The 17,308-nt window shown below is 41.2% G+C and overlaps 1 protein-coding gene across 7 annotated transcripts in view; it reads right to left on the bottom strand.

Annotated features, from left to right (window-relative positions):
- Positions 1–16,580, bottom strand: part of LOC108162645 (fasciclin-3) — a 95,090-nt gene extending 78,510 nt beyond the window's left edge. For 3 of the 7 annotated variants that reach the window (XM_017297471.2, XM_017297472.2, XM_033394236.1), the window contains exons 1-2: positions 16,173–16,577; positions 15,397–15,557 (exon numbers count right to left, since the gene is read on the bottom strand). In XM_017297471.2, coding sequence (XP_017152960.1) covers positions 15,397–15,439 — 43 coding nt within the window. In that variant the 5' untranslated portion in view covers positions 15,440–15,557; positions 16,173–16,577. Of the gene's footprint in view, positions 1–15,396; positions 15,558–16,172 lie in introns of all 7 variants that reach the window. The other 4 variants (XM_017297469.2, XM_017297470.2, XM_017297473.2 and 1 more) reach the window with 4 other exon arrangements.
- Between the last annotated feature and the right edge of the window lie 728 nt (positions 16,581–17,308).

Genomic DNA, 17,308 nt, shown 5'->3' with positions numbered 1-17,308 from the left:
GGAATTTTTAGGAGGATTTTGGCAACGCAAGAAATTGTGTAAAATCTTTTTAAATTAAAAAACAAAAACCCGAAACTCTTTAAAAAAAATCTTCCATTCATTCAGCTGCCCCTCCACGTGTCCGCACATGATTTCCACTTCAATTTGTTTCACTTTAACTCGTATTAGAAGTGACTCACGCACAGCAGCCGCCGCCACGATTCCCCATTCATAAAAAGCGTAAAGGGTATTCAATGTCAGACGAACACTCATTTCCACAGAATTGCAATTATTTTGCACTTAGGCACGTCACAGGGCGATCCGTTGGTCTTATGTCATTTTTTTTTTTGAGGCTTTTGTTTTGTTTTGGTTTTATTTTGTTTTTTGGATATTACGCCACAGCTGCGGGCACAATATTGTAATTATTGCACGAATCCCCAACACCGAAAACCGCTAATTTGCCTAACGACCGCATTTTTTATTCATGGACTTATTTTTGATGCCTGTGTATTTTGTATTTTTATGGGCGTGTCCGACTGGAAAGGAAAGGCAGTTGTGGAATATACAGAACCACTTCTGGGCCTAAATTGGACTCGACTCGGTATCGGTTGCAGTTCCAGTTCCAGTTGTTGTTGCTGTTTATCGCTGACACAAAAGGCCTGCCCTGCCAGTCGCTTGACCCAGTCGTCGTCGTCGTCGCCGTCGCCGTTGCCGGCACACAAAAGTGGGTCGATTCGTGAGTACCACAACGAGTGCACGAGTATTTGTAGTCGTTGAAGCTGTTCTTGTGGCAAAGAAAAACGATTTACAGCTGCAGTTTCCAGGGGCTTTACGATACTCTTTTGGGCGGCAAAGCGAAGGTATTGAGGTTTTCCGATGGGGTTGGGAAGGGAAGAAGGAGGAAGGAGGACATTTCAATGCAAAATTGTCCCTCAGTTGGGAATCTAACTGAATAAAACCTTGCCAGAGACCTTTAACATTGAAACTCGTAAGATTGGATCCCTAGATCATCCAGAAATGTGTGGAAAAACATCTAGATCTGGGAAACACTAAAGCATTTCTAAAGATGGTCTATGGAAACAAAAGAAATGAAAGAATTGTATGATTATATCCCATTTCGCACCCCAAGATCATCATAGTTATCGCCTCTGCAAAGATCTAAATGATTTCTTTGCCTCTTCAAAGATCTGGAGAGTATCCACCGCTTCGATAGCCCAAAAATCTTTGGTTTTTTCTGCATTTCCAAGTTGTTCTTCTACGCGAACTGTTATTGTTGTTATTTGTGCAGCAGCTTCTGGTGTTGCCTTCAAGTAGCAGTCCCGGACCCTGCCCCTGCCCCCCGCCACCGCCCCTCCCGTACTGTTGCTTTTGTCACTTTCAGTGCGATTACTGCAGTGCCTGCCCCCTGGATGAGCGCCTAAGTGCAACACCAAATTCAATTTAGACACTTTACAGCAGCAACAGCGCAGGGTCAGTTGTTCCCAGTTCCACTTGGCCTTTCACTTTATCCGGCTTTAAGTTAGTTAGGCGACAAAGTTGTAAACCATTTACAGAGTCATCTGTTCCGCCGAAGACAACTTGTGGAGTGCAGCACACAGCACGGAGGAAAACAGAGCACACAGAACACAGATTGAAATGCAGTTAAGCCAAACGAGAAACGAGAAACGAGATTGCTTAAGAGCATATTGCAGGGGGAGGGACAGGGGCAGGGGTAGGGGCATGGGCTTGGGCAACAGTTTGTGATCAACCTTGAAATGAGAGGCTTGGAGGCTGCAGCACAAGTCTGTAATTAAGTCAAGTGGGGGGTTTTGGTTGGGGAGGGACTTGGAGGGGGCCTGAACTAGATTTCTTAGGCACTTGGGAATCAAAAAGCAGCCAAACTTTAAGGGAAATTGATTTATGCACAAATTTGCTGCTTGTTTTTGGCTGAAAATAGTTTACATAAAGAAATATATGAAAACCAATGGGAAAATAGCATTTGATAAGTTCTCTCAAAGAAACATGCAACAAAATTGTATAGAAAATACATATAGACAGACTAGAGGCAATGAGCAGAGAAAATGGGAGGATTTTCAATATCTGTACCCCTATATTGGATTTTCGATACCATACGTCCCTTAGGTGTATTATAAAGCATGGAAAATGGGGCAAAGAAATGGGTTTTCTTCCCCGAGTAACATAAATCGATTTATTAATATTTTATTGTACATTTTATGGAATTTCTGTGCCCCCTTCCATCGTCTAATGAGCGATGATAAAATGCCTGACCATTTCCTACAAAAGTTGCCCCAAATTAGATCTCTTTCTCTCCGTGTCTCCAGTTCTCACACTTTAAACCACAAACATGACAAATTTTCATTTTCAACGCCCTTCAAAAACTTTGCCGGAAGCAGACAGAAAGAGAGAGAGAGAGAGAGAGAGAGAGAGAGAGACTTTCACCCGAGAATATAAAAAACCACAGCAAATGAAATGAAATGTTCTCATATTTCTGGCTTTCCATCTTTCTAATTTCCGCATTTAATTTAGTAATTAAAAAGTCAAGAGTGGAAAAAGGCAATAATTAAACACACAACAACAAAATAGAGACAAAAGCCGAAACAACTTTCACCAGAAACACACAGAAAATCTGTTTCTGTGTTTTTTTTTTTACTACAGTGTCAGCAAAAAGTTTTCACGATCAAAACAACATTTTTTAAAGCACAAATTTAAAACAAACTTTTACCAGCCATAGAAATGAAAGTAATTAAAATGTTTGCAAAACTAAATAAATGGAAAATGAAAATAAAGTGCTAGTCAAGCAAACCCCTCAAAAAAAAGGGGTGGAGGGGGGGGCTGTTTTTGGAATTGATTATGAATATCATTTGTTCGAAAAGTCCTGGGCTAATTTGATTGCTGTAATCATTTTTATTATTATTATTATTATTATTATTTTTATTTTGTGCTTGTAATATAATGCCCCGCCCCGCCCCCCACCCCTCCCTCATGCATAATGTATATTTAAGTGAAAAATGGAATTTTCATAATTAAATTAAGTGCGAAAATTATTGTGCATCTATGGAGTGGCAAATTCTACACAAAAATCATTCTAGATTTACCTTAATAATTAGATTTTTCGCCACAATTGTTACTAAATTATGGCAATGATAATAATGAATAATGTCCGGAAAAATATCACAAAAATATGTTTATGGATTTTGTGCTTAATTGAAGCATCAATGAGAAGCATAAATATGGGCCGGAGGGGTCTATGCAGACCTTTGGGCAATTAATTTCAGAGGGAGAGAGGGAGAGTGTAGAATTTTAATGATTTTTCATGCATTTCAAAAAGGGTTTTTGTGTCAGTTTCTAGGGAATATCTAGGATTATTCATTTTGCATGGGATCGATAAAAGTAATCTTTTAATTTATAAATCAAAAATAATTATTTCGATAGAATATTTCACCTAAATTTCATAACATTTCCCCGGGGCACCTTAAACTCTTTTAATCTTGAAATTACTGGCTTTAAATATACCAATTCTTATCAATATTAAGACACCCCAAAGCAGAGGCCTCTGCCAAAAAAAAGTGGGAGATAACTTGGCCATAATATTTAATTGCCTGTAGAGCTCTTTGGCCCCTAAACTGTTTTCTTGGCCACAACTAGTGTAGTCGTATAATGCTCTCCTATTTCATCCATCAGTGAAAAGTTTTGACCCTGGTTTTCACTTGGATTTTCCTCCTTAAACGACAAACTTGAACTTTTTCTTCTTCTGTTTCTTCTGTTGTTATTTTTGTTCTGTTTGTGTTTGTGGCCCCGAGGCAGAAGTTTTTCATTTAGTTGCGTTGCCAGGCCAAAAAGTGGCCAAGTGGCAAATAAAAAAAGAATGGAATTTATACAAAAGCCAAGTCGCTGACTGATAAATCCCGCAGAAAACAGCAGTCGCCCCCCCATCCCCCCTCCACTTTCAGTAGCACTATCAGTGGCGGGGTGTTTGGGCCTAAAGTCGCCAGCGGCGTAGGAAATATATTCATTTTCAGCGATAAGTTAACAGGCGTGACTAAGACCCCAACGGGGGGGTGGAGGGGTGCGGGGGTGAGCTGCACAATGGCAGGGGCGTTTAGTACAAACAACTTTCTCACTCCACTCCACTCTTCTCCCTCTGCTCTCTCTCTCTCTTGCTCTCTGTCTTGGCAAGCCCTTTTTTGTGCAGGTTTATTTTTCTGCAAAATTAAATGCCATAAAGTGAAAAACTTTTGCCGTCTGACTCACGCACTCGCTCACGCTCACTTAGAAAGTAATTACGTATAAAACACAAAAATATAGCCTAAAAAAAATACAGAAATACTCACAGAGAAAGGCAGGGCCAGGCAGAGAAACAGTGAGAGTGAGGGGGGTGGGGAAACTCCCCAGAGAAGTGCGTGAGTTGTGAAATTTATTTAAATTTAATTTTAATTCTATGTACTTTTTGTACCTTTTTTCCGCCTTTGCCAAAGCGAGAGCGACAGGCCAGGCAGTTTTATGGCCAAAGCTTTTCACTTTTTGGGTCTAATGAAAGGGGAGGTCTGGGGTCTATTGGTTTAGTCACGCACGACGTATAAATAGGCCGTTTTCCTTGGCTTTTAGGGCTTTTTATAGCCCGTTTTACAGGGTATTTTGGGTGGGTTAAGGGAAGACCCTAGAGGTTTCACAATTTCTTGTATACCCCAATTATTTGAGGCTGGAAAATATAGTTTAAGATATTTTTTTCTTTTTAGGGGATATTTTTTGTAGATTATAAATTGTTCTTTTTATTGTGGTGTCGACAATTTTGAAGCTATGAAGCTTATCTTTCGTAATTATAAAGATAGAGGTTGTATCTACCTATTTGCTAAGATTTATCAAGTTTTAGTGATTTTTCCACCTACTCGTATATATCTAACGTTCTGCAGCACACAATTTTCAAATTAAGAAGCTTTATATTTGTTGCAAAGAATGATAAAGCGTTTATCTATATATTTACCAAAAATCATTCAGATTTAATGATTTTTTGACTTAAAAAATAGAGAAAAATATATTTTTATATACCATATATGGTAGGTCGGGGACTTTTTCCACTAAAACACTATAATTTTTGCTGATTTTCAGTGTTTTCGTAGAAAAACTTAACCAAACACCAGTCAAAACATCGTCGTAATGCTACCCTTCCTTCGTTTCTACCAACTGTTCGAAGAACTATCGCAACCCCTTCTTAATGGCCAACACTCTAGATCCAATCACAACGAATTAGCATCGAGGAAGGACTGTCTCCCCGCTCGCTGGCTGTCATAATTTTCGAATGGCATTCAAATTGACATGTTAATATGCTAACATCAATCCTAATCTCGGTCGAGTCGAGTCGAGTCGAATCGAGGCGAGTCGAGTCACTCAATCTTGTTGGTTGTCCGCCTAATGAACAAGAGATTGACAATGGCCAGAAACCCCAAGCCATTGTCTGTTGGCCAATAAATGAGTAAACGACACACAGGGCGGTAGAAAGAGAGCCACAAAAAGGGGCGTGGGGGGGAGCTGGAATGCCATGTGGCTTGGCCCAACAACTGTTTTGTTGCACGAACAGGCTGGGGACATTTATCAAATTAAACAGTTTTCAGTGAGATGGCAGAGATTGGAACTGCAACAGGAACAAGGCAAATGTTTGCGTATGTCGAAGGTGTAGAAACACCGAGGAACCCAGGAACCCAGGACACTGGACCCAGGGCCCCCTGTAAGTGCTAAATTGTCTATTTTTGTAGGTGGTCCTCCCCCCTGGTAAAACCAACAATGCACGTATAACGAGCCTTCTCGTGTCATGTCATCTCTCTGTGTCCCCTTTCCAGGCTCTATAATTGGCTCAGCAACAAACAAATTTAGACATACATTTATGGTGTACACTGTACACACAACACTTTCACCACCCCCCCTCCCACCGTGTGGGGCTGGGTGTGGTTCATTAGCACCCGCTGGCCGGCTGCAAGGGTCTCTTAATTATACGATACACGGGCACAAGTGCGTGCAAATATTGGACTCTCACGACGATCTCTGCTCTACGATGCCACGCCCAAGGTTCTGGCTGTGGCTCTAAAAAATAGGTACCGTAAAATGGGTCATAGCCTCTGGGAACCTGAAACGAAACTGTCAATTACCCAGCCAGCGGGCCAATAGCCTCCCTCCCAAAAGACTTTTTTGGTTTTTCGTTTTTCTTTTCATCAAAAGTCAAACAGCAAGAAGCGAACCACACGGAAAATACCAAAAAAAATAAAAAAAAAGTTGAGCAAATACAACGTGCTGGCAATACAAATATAAAATAATTAACTTTAACAATTCGCTCTCCCTCACACACACACACACACAGACGGACGTCTCTGCCGGCTACAGTCTCTGCCAGCAGTCGACCAACACCCCATTGTATAAACAATCCAACAAAATAGAAACGACGACGATGAGGAGGAGAAATGAGCAACAAACGGCAGAAGAGAGACGGCCACAAAATTGAAGGCAATAATGTAGAACAGAGAGCCACAAATAGCAGCAGCAACAAAAAGCATAATAACAGTTAAAAATATTAACACACACACACACAGAGAGAGATACTGGGGGCACATTGCGCATGTGTGCGTGCTTTGGTTTTTACGCTTGAAAGAGACCCAAAAAGCAGACAGAGAGCGAGAGAGAAAGAGAGAACATTTGTGGCAAATCAGTGGAAAAAAAAGAAAGAGTTTCAAAGTTTAGACCATGAAGGTACCTCTTTCTGGGGATCTATAAGTGGATTCCAGGGTATCTGCCTGGGAGATCTCTCTTTCAAAGTGGCTCTAAAACCTATTGCAACACTGGAAACTTTTTTTTGTATCCAAAGAGCTTGTCTTTTAGTATTTTTAGGGCTAGAGCTTGATAGATTCGAGCATTTTTTCTTGATCCTGGGTTGAAAATTCAAACGATCGTTAGGAATTTTGTTGGACAAGTAGATACTAGGTTTATCTCTAATCGAGGCAAAGCAGAGCTTTATATCTATAGAGCTTGAAAAATGGGAGCATTTTTTCTTGATCTTGGCTTTGAAATTCAAAGAATCGAAAGGTATTTTGTTTATCTCTAAACAAACCAAAGCAGAGCTTAATATCTATAAAAATCTAGACACCACAGTCTTTTTTTATGTGTTTTAATTATACGAAAAGTCATTAAAATCGATTGAAGTTAATGCTGGTCTTAAGCTGGGTTAGATCTTTCATACCTTAGATATCGAAGGATAAACTCTATTCCCCTTCAAGCCCTGCCCTCTACCATTGACACACAAACTTCCAAAGCACACAACATACCCCTCCCCTGAGCAATTATCAAGGGGTATGCTCAAAAGAAATACTTGTAGAAATGTTGAGAAATAAAAATTAAAAAAATAAAACAGTAAGTAATAATGAACAAAAATGGAAACTAGTTGGAACAGAGTCGGAGGCAGAGGCAGAGCAGGAAAACGAGAAGCGGAGAAGCAGAGAAGCACAAATAAGTAAAACAGAATCGAAACCGGTTTGTGAGCCATGCCAGGCCAGGCCAGGCCATGGAGCTCTCTGGCCAACAAACAACAAAACAGCTTTGGCGCTGTGTTGTATCCGTGAGATACAAAAATTAAAAAATCAGAAAAGAGAAGAAAAACTTTAGCATAAAAGATATATGGAAAGAGATAGCCGAAAGACTCTGCAGGGGCAGCGACAGGGGCCGTGTTTTAATACCAAGAAAATGTTATAAGGCCAATGAATGGCATGGAAGGGGTCTGTTGAGGTGAGTCTGGTCTCTGAACTTTGCTGGAGATCTTTAGATCTTTGACTAGGCTTCGCGAGAGGTTTGGGAGATGAAAAAGGTTCTTGGAAGAATAGGTTTTTTTCGGGAGGGGAAGATGATGAATCGGTTTATTTTTGTGCGGCTCAAATTGGTTTTTATATTGGGTTTTTCCTATTTTTATGATTTAATTAGGGTTTTATTTGTGATTTTTTATAAAAAGAAAAAAAGAATAGGCTCATTGCGGGGCTGGGTGAGGGTATTACTGATTGAAGTATTAATGGGGTTTGATTTATTGAAAGAACAATTTTATCTGGCCAGTCGTTTCTTTTAATTTGCATTAAAATTTTGTCAAAATTATTTCTTAGTGATTTAACGAAGAACAAAAATATTTATAATATATTATTATTTTTTTTTTATTTTTATTTTTATAAATTGTATATAATATTATTATATTATTATTATTTTTATTACTATTTTATTTAATTATTTTATTATTTTTCAATCCTCTGAGATTTGATTATATTTCTATAATTATTTTAGTTTTCTTTTTATTAATTTCGATTCTCCAATTAAATCATTTTATATTGAAATCATTATTATTTCAAAAATAAATCCAATTATTTCATTCATTAGGCAATGTTTTTATTCATTAAAATCTTTGTCTTTGTTTTATTTCTTTTTCTGCTTTCTTTTTCCTACAATTTTCCCCGTGTTTTGCCATTTCTCTTGCCCACTCTTTTACTGGGCCCCCCCCCCCTTCCGCCCCTGACTCTTTATTCATGTATTCACAAATGTGAATACATCTTGATTGCAGTATTTAAAGCATTGAATTATTATTATTTAACAACTGGTTTTTCTTTTCTTTCTGTTTTTTTTTTTTCGTGTGTGATGTGTGGATGGATTTATGGGTAGATTTTATGTACAGGGATTCATTATCTGTCTACAAAATACATTATGATTTGATATAATTAATAATTATAATGCCGCCACGCGCAAAAACATTATTTTCAATTATTTTTTGGGGCCCCAAAACCCGCACCCAAAATGCAAAGCCAATAAGCCATTCAGAGAGTGTCCATCTATCCATCTGTCTATCTATCCATCTGTCTGTCTGTCAGTCCTTGTGTCCTTCTGTCCGTGTGTCAATTTGTGTGCTTTAGTCAGTCATGTAAATTTAATTAAAACTGCACATTTAATTAGGGGAAAACTGCAACGGAATGCCACGCCCTAGGGCCATCAGCAAAGCCCCCCCCCCCCCCCACGCCCCACGCCCCACTCATTATCCCACTGATTATAATTTCATCCATTTCTCAATCACTCACTTTGTGGCACTAGAAAAATCATTGATTAGTGCACGCCATGAAAATGATAAATGATAGAGCAGATATATACTTTTTAGACGGATAAACCGATGATATATGTTGATGTTTTGATGAAATTTTAATTGAATTTATGGCCAAAAGATCGTAGCCAGATTGTGGCTCTGTGGCTCTGTGGCTCTTATTTTACATATCCAATTAGCTAATGTCCAACCGTATGGCACTTGTCTCGCATCGAATTGCATTCGCTGCACATTCGTTCCTCTATCCCCCAACAATCGTGACCCACTAAGACTCTCCCGGCGACCACTATCAGCGATTGTGTGTGTGTGTGTGTGCTCCTCTGCTGATAAGGGACTCTCTGTCATTGTCCCCCGAGCAACCTGACAGCAACATAAACCTTATCTAATCGCCCACACACACACATTTCCCCAAACAGAGAGTCAGCGACAGAGCAAAAGCAGGTGAATCGGAGCACGCTCCGTCTCTCTGTTTATATGGAGGTCTTATCTCTGGCCGAATCATGACCCAAATCAAAGACCCCAAACTGCAATGAGCGCAAGTAAATGCAGCAGCAATCCAGCAACACAAAAAGTATCTAAAATGTAGACTAAAACCTGACACAATTCCCAAAGAAAGCCAAAGCCAGAGCCAGCGCCACAGCGCATTCGAGAGTCAATCAAGCGAAGAACAGCTCTACGAATTAGTCGATTACTATTTATTCTCTCTTTTTTTACGACTACGAGCCCGGGCATGTGTGTGTCGTCTCTGGTCAAGTAAACAGCTGCATGAGTAACTACCGACTGCCACAGAGACGAGACCCCGGACAGATAGATTCTGAATCATCGCTTTGGCAGGCAACAACTGGTTGCTGGTTGCTGGTTTCTGTACGGAATATGTAATTTATATTTATTGATAGAACAAAACAAAATATAACAATAATAATTGCAATTATCTGCGCTACAGTCTTACGTATTGTATAGGAATTTCATTGGCTTTAAGCTAGAGGTCTGTTTTTTTCATAGAGAAAGGGGAAAACATCTTTAAGAGTGGGCGGAAAATATAGCTAGGATATAAATGAATATGGGGTTTATGGATTAAGCAAAGCGTGGAGCTGTGATTGAAGGTTTCATGAATCAGAAGCCATAAAAGGCGACATTTTTTGTATGTGAAATATAGGTATCTATCGGATCTCAAGGGGATTTTATAGAAAATAGATCTGGAAATGGATGCGTTGTATAGAAAACTTTTTTGTAGGCAGGTTCTACCTTATTTTGTATAGATCTTGCATAGAAAGAATGATGACTGGGTTTGTAGATGAAAAGAAAGATGATAGATTTACGAGATAGATGATAAAATGGAACCAGTAGATGTCATTGATTGAAGGCGGATAAATGGAATTATAGATACAAAGTCATAGATATAAATAGATATTCAAAGATGATTCATTCTTTGCTCTAAAGCTCCAAGTGAAATTCCATTTCTAAGCATGCGTCATGCAGCAGCACCCATCGGTGGGCTGGCACTTCGCCCTGGGACTCTGTGCCCACAATAAAATATATTTCTTAGAACCAAAAGACTTTCCCTAGAAAAATCACAGTTTCGAAATGTATTCTTAATTTTTAAATTTCAAAATAGTTCAAAAATAGTTACTTTTGTCTACTTGAAATCGTTTTGTGTGTCACAAAACATATGTTTTCCTTTCACTAAGCCCGTATGGCGGGGCTTGTACTCTATTTGTGCACTCTTGAGACTGTACCTGTCCCCCTCGAAAGCCTCTTCGGACCAAAGTCTGCACACGCACACGCTTCCTGGAACGACAGACAATTCAGTGCCTTCGAATCGATCAAAAAGTTGTGCTTTAGCCCCCATTGTGCGACGGGGCTCCTACATTTGTTTGTACGCTTGCAGCCCCCCCCCCCCACACTCCCCGAAAAAAAGCAACAAAACAACACAACAACAAGTGGGGAAACACGAGCAACTTTTCCATAAGCTGCAAGTTTTTCCTTTTCATTTCTTTTATTGTCTTTTCAACTGTTTTTCGCTCTCTCTCTCTCGCTCTCTGTTTCTGTGAGCTACTTTTCAGCGGGTTTTCCGAAAAGAGGGGCAGCGGAGAGCCAGCGGCAGAGGGGCAGTATAAATAGGGTAGATCCCCATTATATTTAATTTGCCTGGCATACGCTTTGTCAATATCGCACTACCCCTCTAGCCGCCACTCTCCCTCTCTCTCTCTTTAGATACCCGAAAATACCCGAAAATTCCAACATGCCCCAAAGCGTTGCCAACTTCCTGTGCACGCGCAACAACATATTCAGACAAACAGCCACCGACCGACGGACGGAGGGACGGACAGACAGAGGGACTGGCAGACCCACAGGACGATCCAAAGGATGCAAAGGATGCATGCAAAAGTTGTGTGTTTTGTTGACATTGTTCAGTCATTTTTCAGCAAATTAGTCATGAAATTGTGCATTTCTATTTGTCGCACCAAAAACTATATATATTATAAAGGGAGTCTGCATATTATTTACAGTGAAGGCTCTGTGGGGAGGGACCAGAGGGAGGGGGAAATGGTTAGGGAGGATGGAGGAAGGATTTCCACTTGATTGCAATGCGCTCTAACTCCATATCTCTCTTTCACAGTGTGGCTTAGCAGCGGTGGGGGATTTTTTATTATTTGAAGTAAATTATAGCAAAATTTTATGTAAATAAAAGCGATATAGAGACTGTGATTAATGCCATTAAGCATTCTATAATACTTCACAGTTTTAGGAGTTTTTGAAGGCCACATATCTCTCCAAAATACACGAATATATCCATTAAAGGCTTTCTGTTTTGCCTCCTAATTATAGCCAACTAATTAATGAAGCCATCATCAATATAGAAAATGTACGAAAAAAATTCCAAAAATGCCAAAAACTTAAATGAAAAGCGAAAAAGCGAAAAAACAAACTAATTTCAAACACACAAATAATCAATAAATTAAGGAAGCAATGGCCAGAGCAGGCAAGAGGAGTGTGGCGGAGGAGGGGCCCCAATATTTCAGCAAACAATTAGGAAGCGGAAGACAAAGGAAAACTAAGAAGGAAAACTAAGGAAAGAGGAAGCAAATGGCTCCCCACACCCCCTCCTCCCACTGCTGCTGTTCCTTCGTTAGTTTTTGGGGGCGATACTCGAAAGCTGCTCTTCATTTTTGGAATTATTTCCCCCCCCCCCCCCCCACAGCTTTTGTGTCCTTTGGCCATCTCATGTTTCTGTTTCAGTTACAGCATCAAGTGGTGGGCTATTGCTTTATTTTTGATGGCCAAAAAGCGCTACTCTTTCTCTTGTTTTTGATGGCCAAAAGGCACTACTCTTTCCGCCAAAAGGCGTTACTCTTTCTTTTACTTTTTGATCCCAAAAGGCGCTCCTTTTTCTACATTTGTGATCTCGAAAAGGCGCTTTTTTCTATATTTTTGATCACCAAAAGGCCCTCCCTTTTCTTCATTTTTGATGGCCAAAAGGCGCTTCTTTTCCTAAATTTTTGTTCATCAAAAAACGTTTCTTTTTCAATATTTTTGATGACCAGAAGGCGCTTCTTTTTTCTATATTTTTGATCACCAAAAGATTATTTTTTTTCTAAAATTTTGATAGCCAAAGAAGGGTACTCTTTCTCTTCTTTTCGATGAACAAAAGGCGTTACTTTTCCTATTACTTTTTGATAACCAAAACGATCTTCTTTTTCTACATTTTTGATCACCAAAAGTCGCTTATTTTTTCTATATTTTTGATCACCAAAAGGCGCTTCTTTTTCTACATTTTTGATCAATAAAAGGCGCTTCTTTTTTCTATATTTTTGATCACCAAAGAGGGCTTCTTTTTCTATATTTTTGATCACCAAAAGATGCTTTTTTTCTATATTTATGTTGCCCAAAAGGTGCTTCTTTTTCTACAATTTTGTTAACCAAAAGACGCTACTCTTTCTCCTTTTTTTGATGACCAAAATGCTCTACTATTTCTCCCTTTTTTAATGACCAAAATGCACTACTCCCCCTCCCTCCCTCTCTGTCCTTTTTTGATGACCAAACTGCGCCCTTCTGACTCTCTCTCTCTTTAGTTTTTTTGAGCTGACCAAAAAGGTAGCGAAGCAAAAAGCCAAAATGAAACGATGTTATGAATATGAATGAGAATGAGAGGACAGTGGGTGCTGCTCCCTACATGCTACTCTTTTCTGTATGCCACTCCCCACTCCCACTCCTCCCCTCCCCATGGGCCATACCATAGGTACAAAAAAGAGTTGAAAATTATATATGTCATGGGTGTATGAGTGGCGGGGGGGTGGCGAGGGGGATTGCCAAAAAGTAGATACAGATACAGTCACAATTGCAGTTACAGTCAGGGGGGGCGCAGGGGGCAGGGGGCAGGGGCTGGGGGCAGGCAAACACAGCACGTATTTAATTCAATGCTTGACTCTCGTTCCCCAGAACATGCCTCAATTGGTGGCCATTAAAATGCATAAATGTGGAACCGTTTTTGTCCTCGTTGTCCTCCGAGAAGATGATGCTGCAGTCATGGCTAAATACTTCAGGACTTGCATTCCCATTCGCATTCGCAGCGGAGCTCCTTTTGGCTTCCATTTGAATTACTGTGAATGGTTTTTTTTTTTTTTTTTTTTGGGATGCGTTGCCTGCCTTATTTACATGCTGCACATGCGGCATGTGGCAGAGTATTATGGCCATTGAATGGATGGCATCTAAAAGCAAGTGGGGGTTCGGTTTTGTTAAGAATTGTGGCTAAAGATGGTAGGGAAGGGAAACTACTTTTAGAGTCAGGATTTGCCTTGGCAAGCCCTCGATATATGTATCCTTCCACTTTAATCCCGATTCCGATCTGTGCTTTTTATACTGTACAAAAATCCCTCAAATTCTGGCCGGAACCTTTCCCAACACAGAATCTCAACCAGTTGCCGCATTAAAAATTTATAATTGCAAGACAACAGACAGACAGGCAGACATCCAGACAGACAGACGATGGCGATGCGTCAGGGCCCATAAAAATGTAAAAGTATTCAGTGTGAAGTGCCCCCCCCCCCCCCCTGCACTGCAAAAATGTCTTTTTCCTCTTTTCTTTTTTGGGTTTTTTGTGCAGTTTTTTGCATTTGCATTTTTACCGAAAACCTTTTGAAAGGTCGCTGCCGAGAGAGAGAGGCTTAGCGAATGCTGAATGAAATGTTTCTCTGTGTCTTAAAGTCACATGATGTGGGTGGGGGGAGGGGGAAGGGGAGCAGTAATGAGACGGTTGCGCCCCCGTCACCGCCCCTGCCGCGTGTGTTGTGTCGTACTGTTAATGTTGTTAGGCTTTAGCATAAACCAGCATCTTCTTTTCAGGCTAATGAGAAATCTGTCTCAGTTTTCCCAGAGCCCAGAGCCCAGACTCCCTCCCTCCCCCCCCCTCTTGGAGTTTCTGTGGCGTAATAAGAGGAGCAGCAACGGCAGCAACGGCAGCAACGGCAGCAGCGGGTTACAAAAATAATAAGTAGAGGCATGAAACATTGAAGGATTTTAATTAAATAGGCTGACAGGGCTTCTCATACGCTCTGGAAGCGTGTCATAGAATTTATAGAGACAGAGGAGACAGAGAGAGAGAGAGGGAGAGATGAAAGTAAGAGCTCTGAGTGGATGATTGTTGCCTTGGGTCTTAATTTCAAGGATGCATAATGTCATAAGCACCCGCCATTCAGATACAAGACGGCACAAAAGAATGCCTCTTGTATATATATATTGCCTCCCCATTAAAACCACATAAAAGACGGGAGGGGGGGCGCTAATCATTCGTTTTATGCTCGTAGAAAACCAATCAAATTCGTTTTGTAAGCCCATTAAAATGGTTACAAGAAGTCTCTTGAAGATCTGCTTGAACACCAGACTTGTTCGACTCCTTTCGAAACGAATCGCTTGACCTTTTTCGCCGCGCTGTGATGTGGTGTCAGCGCATGCCAAAAAGGCCACTGGCTTTGGCTGTGGCTGTACCGAAAATAAAGGTCACACTAGGAGGCAACACCGAGACTCTGAGCATGCGCAGTCGCTTAAAAAGGGGTCAAGCCGGTGAATATCATGGATATTTCATGGATGAAAAACTTTCTCCTGCAGCTCTGATGGATGTCTCATCAATCAAGCCCGATACGATATGTAGGTATTTGTTTGGCATTCTTTTAGCCCCTGGTCTGGCCGGGGCTTAAGGTGAGAACAAGTTTATTCACACACTCCCCAGAGCGTGGTCTTAAACGGGCGCGTGATATCATCTGATGAGCGGGTCTTAGCGTGTTTTCTGTTCCACTATTACGAGTATTTCTTACCTGTTAAGATGGCCGCGAATAATACAAAAACGATCCGTGACATGATGTTTGTTGGGCTTCCTTCCTTCCTTCCTTCCTTCCTTTCTTATTTGCGCTGTAATCCCAGGTTTAATTTTCTCTTGACGTTTGCTTTCGAGGTTCCGTTACGGAAAGGGCTTTTTCTTTTTTTTTTTTTTTTTGGGAGAGAAAGGGAGAGATTTTTTTGTGGTTGGTTGTTGTTGTTACTGCATTCGCTTAAGCTTTTTTCATGCATAAAATGTGTCGTTTTTAGGGGGCGGCGGGGGGGCGGGGGCGTACTTTTGGGGCTTTGAGGAGTGTACTTCTCTCTCGCTGGCACTTTACGGCCGCTGAGGCTCTGTACTATATGGATTTTTTATGTGTGTGTGTGCGTGTGTGTGTGTAAATATACTTTTACCGCGCACTGTCAACACAGAAGCTAGGGAAAATGATTTCACTTCACATATTTTGGAGGCTGTTTTTTATTGGTTTTTGCACACAAACACACACACACACTGAGGTTCAAAAGTACACACACCCACGCTGAATGGATCGCAGGAAGCCAAACGGGGTCTTCTATGCTTTTTAAGGGTCGAAATAGTACAGTAAACTGATGGCCCAAAGTCTATGCACAGCGACAGAAGTACAACAAAAGTGCGGGAGAATAGTCACAGTGAGGGGCAATAGCACACGCACACACCCCGCCAGAAGTTAAACACCTTAACAGTGATTCAAAGACGTTAACACACACACACACACACACACACAGAGACACACACCTTTTGCACGCGCTCGAGATGGCTACAGTGATGGACAGAAGTACACGCACACGACTTGGTGGCTCGAATCGACTCACGGACGCCTCCACTCACCGTTTGAGCGGCAACAAACGAAATGACGTTATGGATTTGATGACGACGAAAACGCCTTCGGCACACACACAAACGCACACACACGCGTGCACAGCGACGACGATGATGATGATATTACAATACGCTCGTATCTTGCGAAACACGAAGCGCGAGGCGAGGCGAGGCGAGGGCGTACGTACGAAACACGACGCGAACCGAACGGTACGAGACGACCAGAGAGAGGCGCGTAAATGTTCGTTACGGGTGGGAAAATTGTCGAAGAGCCGAGGCGAACGATACGTTGAATGCAACAGTTAACCGTTGAATGTGACGCTGCCTCAGAATGAAGTTGCCAAACGACGGGCCATGCCAGCCCCGGCTTACACACACAGCCCCAGCTGCACACACACACACAAAGGCACGAATGTGTAGCAACATCGGGTGCGAACAGCAGGGCTGCCTGTATGCGTTTTTACATATGCAGTCGCCGCGACGCCGACTGCGCTGCATTGGCAACATTTGGCCGGCCGCTTGGCAACATGCGCACTAAGCTAGCAACATTTTGGTGTAGCTCTGTGGAGATGTTGCCGCGGTAGGAGTGGGAAATGTTGCCAAGCGATTGCTGTGCTTAGGAAAGTCTTTCGGGGTACCCTGTAATTGGTGGATTGGGGGTTTGGTGGGGGGTTTTCGGGAAGTTGATTTCGGGATCTATGACAGGGGGAGAAAACAAAGTGGGTTTTTGCAAATAGTGGGCTGGAAATAGATCTATTTGTGGTATAAACAATTTTGGAGACAGGAAAATACATAAAAACGAATAAGGAAACTAACTGTGGGTAATATTTCAATATTTATAGCAGGGATATTTAAGTTCCTTGAGTTTTGTACAGCAAATATTCTGGGCTCGAAGAACATTGTTTTCCGTTTCGATTGTGGATTTTTCCAGCAGTCCAAGGATGTTTCCCCTTCTATTCCTTATATTCCAATTGTCTGAGTGTTCAAGGGAACCCATCTAGGGGGTATTCCCATAGTCGTATAATCTCCCACTCGTATTAGAGGGTCATTCC

Source organism: Drosophila miranda, chromosome 4 (genome assembly GCF_003369915.1).
Source record: "Drosophila miranda strain MSH22 chromosome 4, D.miranda_PacBio2.1, whole genome shotgun sequence".
NCBI classification, from domain to species: Eukaryota; Metazoa; Arthropoda; class Insecta; order Diptera; family Drosophilidae; genus Drosophila; species Drosophila miranda.
This window is presented reverse-complemented; position numbering and strand designations above follow the sequence as displayed.